Source organism: Limulus polyphemus, unplaced genomic scaffold (genome assembly GCF_000517525.1).
Source record: "Limulus polyphemus unplaced genomic scaffold, Limulus_polyphemus-2.1.2 Scaffold170, whole genome shotgun sequence".
Taxonomy (NCBI): domain Eukaryota; kingdom Metazoa; phylum Arthropoda; class Merostomata; order Xiphosura; family Limulidae; genus Limulus; species Limulus polyphemus.
The window spans coordinates 475,940-485,651 of record NW_013665780.1 but is presented as its reverse complement, the minus strand read 5'-3'; the positions used below and the strand labels follow the sequence as shown (position 1 = coordinate 485,651).

The window sequence follows — 9,712 nt, the reverse complement described above, 5'->3', positions numbered from 1 at the left end:
TAAATAATAATTAAAAACACACTTAGATAACGTGAAGAGCAACCATTACCTCATAAATAATAATTAAAAACACACTTAGATAACGTGAAGAACAACCATTACCTCATAATAATAATTAAAAACATACATAGATAATGTGAAAAACTACCATTACCTCATAAATAATAATTAGAAACACACTTAAATAACGTGAAGAATAACCATCACCTCATAAATAATAATTAAAAACACAGATAATGTGAAAAACGACCATTACCTCATAAATAATAATTAAAAACACACTTAAATGATGTGAAGAACAACCATTACCTCATAATAATAATTAAAAACAAACTTAGATAATGTGAAAAACGACCATTACCTCATAAATAATAATTAGAAAGATACTTAAATAATGTGAAGAACAACCATTACCTCATAAATAATAATTGAAAACAAACTTAGATAATGTGAAGAACAACCATTATCTCGTAAATAATTAGAAACTTTCTTAGGTAAGGTAAAGAACTAAAATTATCCCTTAGATACTCACTGCCTATCCCTAATTATCTTGTAACCCAACTGTGAACCAAGAAAAAAAAACAGTTGAAATGCTAATGATGAAGTCAGACTTGTCTAGCAGTGTAAAGACAATGAGCAAAGTCTGACTAACTATACAACTCAGAGAGACAATAAGTTTCAGTTTTGAAGGCCCAGCTACCTTCATCAATCCGTTCTATTTCCCAACCTTGCGTGGTTTGTGGCCTTCATGTAAGAGTTAAGTGAGGCTATGTGTGAGGTTCTATGTTTTTTCTGCACATAAAAACAAGTAATATTAACGCAAACCAGTTTAACTACAATTAGCCCTGTTATTTACAGTCTAACTAAAATTAGCTTTATTATTTACAGTATAATTACAATTAACCATGTTATTTACAGTATAACTACATTTAGCCCTGTTACAACAAGGTTAATTGTAGTTATACTGTAAATAACAAGGTTAATTGTAGTTATACTGTAAATAACAGGGTTAATTGTAGTTTTACTGTAAATAACAGGGCTAAATGTAGTTATACTGTAAGTTTACAGCATAACTACATTTAGCCCTGTTATTTTCAGTTTAACTACAATTAACCCTGTTATTTACGGTATAACTACAATTAACCCTGTTATTTACAGTGTAACTACATTTAGCCCTGTTATTTACAGTATAACTACAATTAACCCTGTTATTTACAGTATAACTACAATTAACCCTGTTATTTACAGTATAACTACAATTAACCCTGTTATTTACAGTATAACTACAATTAATACAATTAAACCTGTTATTTTCAGTTTAACTACAATTAACCCTGTTATTTTCAGTTTAACTACAATTAACACTGTTATTTACGGTATAACTACAATTAAACCCGTTATTTACAGTATAACTACATTTAGCCCTGTTATTTACAGTATAACTACAATTAACCCTGTTATTTACAGTATAACTACAATTAACCCTGTTATTTACAGTATAACTACAATTAACCCTGTTATTTACAGTATGTCTGACTCTTTAAGATCCTCTTACGGCTCTGTCGTGAGAAAAAAATTAATGTAGCACATAGATAGATAGACAGGTATTCGTACGTGTTTAAATATTTTGCTTGAATTTGTTCGAACTATTAATACAATGTGTATAAATTTTTCCCACTACACTTTGTAATTTTATTCTGCCACATAAGTCATTCACATACTGGAACATCACAAGCGTACCCCAAAGTGGATAACAGCTGTCTTCCAAAAACTATATTAGTCTGTGTTCTACTGCCAATGTGAAAAAGAAACAGAGAAACAAACCTTTGCTGACAGCTTTTTGAGCTTCCAACCGTGAACACGTTGAAGGCACACAAATTCCTAGACGTATTGCCACTGAATAGAAGTATTGGGCATTCTGGGAAAAATCGTGGAAGACCTGAAAAAAATTATTTGAATTTTGAAAAATCTTGAGATTTTTTTTTCTTTAAGAAAATATACAGTTACGCGAAATGTCCCGGAGAGTTAATGCAGCTTGATAAACCGATAACGAAAATATGCTACTTACAACAGTCTAGAAAGGAAGCTCAGTGGGTGATTTTCGAATTCCTACTCATTCACAAAATTTAACAACAAATAAATTAGCACTTAGTTTGGACTGTAAGGTCAAGTCAATTTATGTTCAAGATATTGTCACGATTCCTTAAGCCTTAGGTAATTCGAACAAGTATAGTCACCAGACAATAAATCGTCGATATACCTCACATCAAACATAACACCAAATATGTTGCACATGAGCTGCAACATTTAAAATAAAGTTTCTTACGAGTTTAATAACATCTTCTGAAGGATGCTTGATGTTGATAAGCATTCACAAGTAAAGCGTGTGATACTCTAGCCTTTGTTTAGAATAATCCTGAGCATATGTGTATCAATACTTACGTTATGATAAGTACAAACAGTGAGTGAAAAGTTACAGCAGAATAAAACTATTAGAGTAAAAATTACACATTAATTTCTTGACGATCTAATATTAGAGTAGAAATTACACATTAATTTCTTGACGATCTAATAGTAGAGTGGAAATTAAACATTACTTTCTTGACGATCTAATATTAGAGTAAAAATTACACATTAATTTCTTGACGATCTAATAGAGTAGAAATTACACATTAATTTCTTGACGATCTAATATTAAAGTAGAAAGTACACATTAATTTCTTGACGATCTAATAGTAGAGTGGAAATTAAACATTACTTTCTTGACGATCTAATATTAGAGTAGAAATTACACATTAATTTCTTGACGACCTAATATCATAGTAGAAATTACACATTAATTTCTTGACGACCTAATATCATAGTAGAAATTACACATTAATTTCTTGACGACCTAATATCAGAGTAGAAAGTACACAACGCAGTCTTCTTAATCACATCAATTTACAGACATACGCTTTCGGCCTTACTGCAGTTGTCATTTAGAACTGTTACTTATTATTATCTTAATTTGTTCTTCCAGGTTATTTATAGATTTCTATTCCGCATTTAATAGTTAAGTAAATGCATGTGATATAATACCAAAGTAAAACATATGCGAGGTGTAGTTAAGAAAACTTCCAATTCCTATTCTTATTGATCTTGAAATGTACCAGTAGCTAAAGAAGAAGTTTTAGACAAGCTAGTAACTTGAAACTGTCTTCCATAATTCTATAAGATTTTGTTTTAGATAATAGTAAGTGGAGAGTCTCAGTTTACTTCTTTAAGTAACACCAAAACAGTTTTTATGAGATTTCTTTCTTTGTGAATAACAAATCTCTACAACTGACCTCTCCAGGTTTTGAAAAATTGGACAGAGCCTTCACTCCAACTGCGATGCTGCTGTATTTTGGTGAACGTGCTGGTAGTGGAGGTCGCAGTAAAACAGTACAATACTGCCCTTGGAAAGTGGATACATTAGACTCTTTACTGGCAGAGACAATATCCAAACACTGATCGTAGGATCCTAAGCTGGTCAAGGTGCCCTCCAACAATCCAGCTGGAAGTCTTCCATTAGAATCAATCACTGAAGGAAATATAAATGTTATTAAAACAACAATAAGCAACTTGGAATATATAATAAATTTAATATGTGCTGTTTGCAATGTTATCATTACTCTCCCTTTGAAGTCGTTTCAATACACGTGAAAGTCAAACCAATCTTTATGGAAGGTATTTATCACTGTCGGTTTAATGTAGCTGGAAACTGATCAGGTAATGCTTCCTTAATCCTTATGTGTAGGCTTATAAAACTAGTTGATTCCAAACCAGAGCTACCGGTGTGTTTGGCTGAAACCAAACTTGTCCATTCTTATAAACGTACATGATTGAACTGGATTAGTGAATTGGGAAGAAATCGACAGCTCCTAACGAAGCTGTAATAGCGAAATATTGGGCTAATAAAGTTACATTCTAGAGATATAGGCCGTTATTTTATTTACGTTTATAAAAGTGTCTCGTAATAAACCCCAGTTTGCGTTAAACAAAGTCAAGAATAATAATGTCAAACTCTGAAAATAAAGAATCATACATCTTGTTAAAAAACACAGATACACTGCTCTACTGTTTTTAAGTTGACGAAATATTTAACCGGATAATTACGAAAGAAATTCATTTACTGCGATAATGAAATAATACATTTGTTAATACAACGTATAATTATTTGTCAGATTTTAGCTTTTCCATACAGTTTCGAAAGGACTGTAGAAGCAGAGTGGATGCTATAAATATAAATACTTCAGAAATATTTGTTTGTTTGTTTTTTATTAAGCACAAAGCTATACAATGGGCTATCTGTGCTCTGCCCACCACGGGTATCGAAACCCGGATTCTATTTTTAAAACACGATGCTAGATAATATCTTACACAGAACATGGTGGGATATATTAAGTTTACTTGAGTTTCAAGTACTTTTGATTCTGTTCAAAAGAAAACATATCCAAAAAAATATACAGGCACAAATATACCATATTTATTAAAACATCAGAGTCCAACAAACAAAAACCTAATGATTCTAGCGATTGCTACTTTTGTTTTCCTTTCACTTCACCAAGCTGATGTTTTCTTAGCTTTTCATTCATTTCGTAAATATGTATTTATTTGACTAATTACAAAATTTTATTTATTGATATTCGTTTAATTTCTCTTTGATATTTCAGTGTGCGTAGTTAGTTGTTCATTTGGATAATTCTCTTTCTGAAGTTGGCACAGCGGTAAGTCTGCGAACTTACAACGCATATGAAATGCTGCTTTTAATTACCACTTCCACTGGTTTCTGATCAGTAGCCAGAACTATGTTTTATCAGTAACATTATTATAATTGAAGTGTATAGGAATATAAAACGATGCCTGCAATATGTTGACATCAAACTTCAATAAGGAAAATAAATATACGTTTTTCTGGTAAGAAGTTACCAATACGTGTGGATATTATGAAGTATTTACAATAAATGAGGACAAGTGCATCTGGTAAGAAATGCCAACAACTTTTTATTCACAAATACAATTAGTTTTATTAAGAGCAGTGGAAGGTGGGTAAGACGGCCACCTTAACTACGAATCCTGTTTTGACCTATGAAAATGAATGTCAAGAAAAAAAAGTAAAATATTTTAAAATAAAACATGCTTTATTATATATGCCATTTCTAATTTAAAAAATTAGAGATAGACTTTTATTAGATGGCTGAAAAAAATGCACTTCTTGTTGTTGGAACCGTTTTATTTACAAGATGGGGTAGAATGATTCCAATCGAACTCACTAACAACTGTAATTTAAAATAAATGTTCTATTTAACAACTGTATTTAAGGAATTAAAAAAATCATGTAAATGCCCTCAAAAGGCCGAGAACCATGCGCAAGTAATTTATTATCTTAGACAATGACGTAAAAGAAAGTAGGTACTTGTATGGAATAATGGTATTGTTGTTGGGTTTTTTTTAAAGTTAAAACGGTACATAACTGAAAGGTGTGAAACATTTTTCTTTATGGGAATAGTTAGTAAAACAGGTGGGAAAAGACAAAGTTGAAAAATAGGTCAACGAGAAGTGTTGAAGAAAAAGTATTGTCGTGGTCATCGTGTCGAGGAGAAATAGGTGAACTGCAGGAAAGAATATTTGTAGCTCGAGTAAAAAATTCTCGTCATGGTTGTCTTTCTCGTAGCTCAACCCAACGATCTCCTATGTCAGCATCAAAGAATACGTTTTAATAATTATATGTACATATATATGAAATTAAATTCACACAGTACATCATAAACAGATAACAGAAATTATGCCCATTACAGAACACTGCAAAACGTGTTATTTCACAAAGATAACTGAAGTGATAGCAGTGGTGGGTAGGTGATTTCTTCATCTTTATGTAGGAAGGATATATATATAAAGCTCGTTTTATAATGTAAGGTCACTACGTTAGAAAGGTTACTATCATGGACAACATTCGGTCGCGGACATTGTGGTTGATACACCTAGACTTTATCTTTTGTTGAGCTATTTTTATGACTAGTTTCATAATTAGTTTTCAACTGCGTTTGAAGTATAATTGAAGATAAGGGATATGCTAAATGTCTTTTACCGCAGTTATATTTCTCAAATTATGCCCTTTGCAGCATTCTGAACTGGATATAATTTATGTTATCTGTTTGTGGTGCACAATTTTATTGTTTATCTCTGGTTTATGGTGCTCAATTTTATTGTTTGTCTCTGGTTTATGGTGCACAATTTTATTGTTTATCTCTGGTTTATGGTGCTCTCTCTGGTTTATGGTGCTCAATTTTATTGTTTGTCTCTGGTTTATGGTGCTCAATTTTATTGTTTGTCTCTGGTTTATGGTGCTCAATTTTATTGTTTATCTCTGGTTTATGGTGCACAATTTTATTGTTTATCTCTGGTTTATGGTGCTCAATTTTATTGTTTGTCTCTGGTTTATGGTGCTCAATTTTATTGTTTGTCTTTGGTTTATGGTGCTCAATTTTATTGTTTATCTCTGGTTTATGGTGCACAATTTTATTGTTTATCTCTGGTTTATGGTGCTCAATTTTATTGTTTATCTCTGGTTTATGGTGCACAATTTTATTGTTTATCTCTGGTTTATGGTGCACAATTCTATTGTTTATCTCTGGTTTATGGTGCTCAATGATGGTGGGGGGGGGGCAAAATTGACTCGTTCTATGCGACAAAAACGAGATTATGAAAATATGGATTTTTTTCCATAGTTTTCTACTGTTGGATTTTTTTCCATTGTTTTCTACTGTTGGAATTTTTTCCATAGTTTTCTACTGTTGGATTTTTTTTCCATTAGTTTTCTACTGTTGGATTTTTTTCCATAGTTTTCTACTGTTGGATTTTTTTTCCATAGTTTTCTACTGTTGGATTTTTTTCCATAGTTTTCTACTGGAACATTATTCTATGCTCCACGTTCCAACGAAGAAAAATTACTTTCAAAGAGCATCTAAGGTACTTTACATTGTATTACCAAGAAGAAACACCAACAGCTCCGAGACTAGCTATCATTATGGTGACTGAGACCTCTCTGACCTTTTTTAAAGTTCATAAGGCAGCCAAACACACGTATTACTTTGTTTAAAACTGACATACACCTTCTTTACAAAAAAAAACCTTGAAATTGGTATCATATGAAAGAAACATGGAATGTTGGTAAATCGTATAGTGCATACCGTGTGAAATGTTGTGATAGAATTAGATATAATTTAAAGCTTAAATTGTTGAAAATAAAAATATCTTAGCATAATTATATAGAAAATTGTGACATCGAAGTTTGTCCAATTTAAATGCTTTACTGTTCTAAGAATTAGGGAAAAGATGAAATACTGTAAAAACCACCTTGTTGATGAACCTTGAAAAGAGTCAAACTATAAAGAATGCCACTTTATGTCTCAGAGCTTAGCGTTATATTTTTGATACAAGAATAAAATTTACAAACTATCCACGCTGATGTACAGTTAATCATCTGAATCTTTCTGAAGGCTAAATTAGGTTTTATGGGTGAATACTGAGGCTCTTAATTCCAAATATTTCTCTACTCACTAGGTTATTCATTATCAAAGTTTACTAAAAGCTAAATTAGGTTTTATGGGTGAATACTGAGGCTCTTGATTCCAAATATTTCTCTACTCACTAGGTTATTCATTATCAAGGTTTACTGAAGGCTAAATTATGTTTTATGAGTGAGTACTGAGGCTCTTGATTCCAAATATTTCTCTACTCACTAGGTTATTCATTATCAAGGTTTACTGAAAGCTAAATTTGGTTTTATGGGTGAATACTGAGGCTCTTGATTCCAAATATTTCTCTACTCACTAGGTTATTCATTATGAAGGTTTACTGAAGGCTAAATTTGGTTTTATGGGTGAATACTGAGGCTCTTGATTCCAAATATTTCTCTACTCACTAGGTTATTCATTATCAAGGTTTACTGAAGGCTAAATTTGGTTTTATGGGTGAATACTGAGGCTCTTGATTCCAAATATTTCTCTACTCACTAGGTTATTCATTATCAAGGTTTACTGAAGGCTAAATTTGGTTTAATGGGTGAGTACTGAGGATCTTGATTCCAAATATTTTTCTGCTCACTAGGTTATTTATTATCAAGGTTTATCAATTATGTTTTATGAGTGAGTACTGAGGATCTTGATTCCAAATATTTTTCTACTCACTAGGTTATTTATTATCAAGGTTTATCAATTATGTTTTATGAGTGAGTACTGAGGATCTTGATTCCAAATATTTCTCTACTCACTAGGTTATTCATTATCAAGGTTTATCAATTATGTTTTATGAGTGAGTACTGAGGATCTTGATTCCAAATATTTTTCTACTCACTAGGTTATTTATTATCAAGGTTTATCAATTATGTTTTATGAGTGAGTACTGAGGATTTTGATTCCAATTACTTTTCTACTCACTTTTCATGGCCCACGTCTCCATTCTACCGAATGACGTCAATACCTCCATTACACTGTGATGGCAAGTTTCACTGATGTTCATCGTTCCCAGCAAGTCTTCTAGAATCGGTTTCACGGTTTTTGTTACATTTAAAGCTTTTGCTGTGTAACTATTTCTCAAGTTTTCCCACGCTTTAACTGCTTCTACGTCAGACAATATCCAAGGAAAATCTGAAGTTTTATCGTCATAATCAGTATTATGTAAATCAGCAAAAACTGGAGAGTAACTTCTAATTAATGCGCATATAAAGAATAACAAAAAAAGCTGTAACATTGTACCCTTTGACGACCGAGTTAGTAGTGCTCAATGCTCAAACATTTCGGAAATTTTTCTGCTTTAAATGTTAATATTTATTTTCAAGTACGCATGTGCCATTTTTGACCAATCGACGTGACTTTTAAAAAAAATAGGTCGTGTTTTGATAACAGAAGCTCAGACCTCCGCAGTAGTATTAGTAGGCTATAATTAAACTAATATTTTCAACAAATTAACACTAAAATAATTATATATATATATAGACAACCTACTGCATCCTCCGTTGTGTGTCTGTGATCCTTGTAGTTTATCACCATTTTAAACTATCGTAAAGTACAATATTATTGTTAATATTACGTTGTTGTTGTTGTTGCTTTAAGCACTAAGTAATGAACACCTTTATAATTATCTTTATTATTACTATGAGCAGGGTTATTTTGATTGATTAGTTCTCTTCGAGTTGCGCGATGAAAAAGAAAAATAAGGACAGGTCCTATTTTAGCAAAGCAAAAATATCGCAAAGCGACATCGTTGATTGTTCTTCTTTGAGTTGATCTATGATAGTTATGTTCCATTATTCGGTCTGAAAAGAGTAACCCAAGCGTTGGAGGTGGCTGTTGTTGACTAGCTGATTTCCAGACTATCAGTTCAAAATAGAGAAAAACTAACTTTATTAGCTTCGAGCGAATATCTGAAAACAAATCCAAAATGTATAGAATAACTGATGTTGTTAGATGTATTCTTGCCTCTGTTTGAGCCAGTCTTCTGCAAATGCTTCTCATATTAAGGTACGTTTACTCTTTCATTATATAGTTTGTAACCCACTTTTATTCCGTACTTTTATATGCGACGGTTATACTTGTTTGTTTGTATGTTATGAATTTCGCGCAAAGCTACGCGAGAGCTATCTGCGCTAGTCGTCCCTAATTTAGCAGTGTAAGACTAGAGAGAAGGC

The 9,712-nt window shown here is 31.9% G+C and overlaps 1 protein-coding gene across 1 annotated transcript in view; it reads right to left on the bottom strand.

Moving 5' to 3' along the window:
- The window catches only part of LOC111084918 (O-acyltransferase like protein-like), a 30,069-nt gene extending 21,568 nt beyond the window's left edge, over positions 1-8,501 (bottom strand). The window contains exons 1-3 of the mRNA XM_022381515.1: positions 8,463-8,501; positions 3,330-3,565; positions 1,825-1,939 (exon numbers count right to left, since the gene is read on the bottom strand). Of these exons, the coding sequence (XP_022237223.1) occupies positions 1,825-1,939; positions 3,330-3,565; positions 8,463-8,484 (373 nt within the window). The 5' untranslated portion in view covers positions 8,485-8,501. The remainder of the gene's footprint in view (positions 1-1,824; positions 1,940-3,329; positions 3,566-8,462) is intronic.
- Between the last annotated feature and the right edge of the window lie 1,211 nt (positions 8,502-9,712).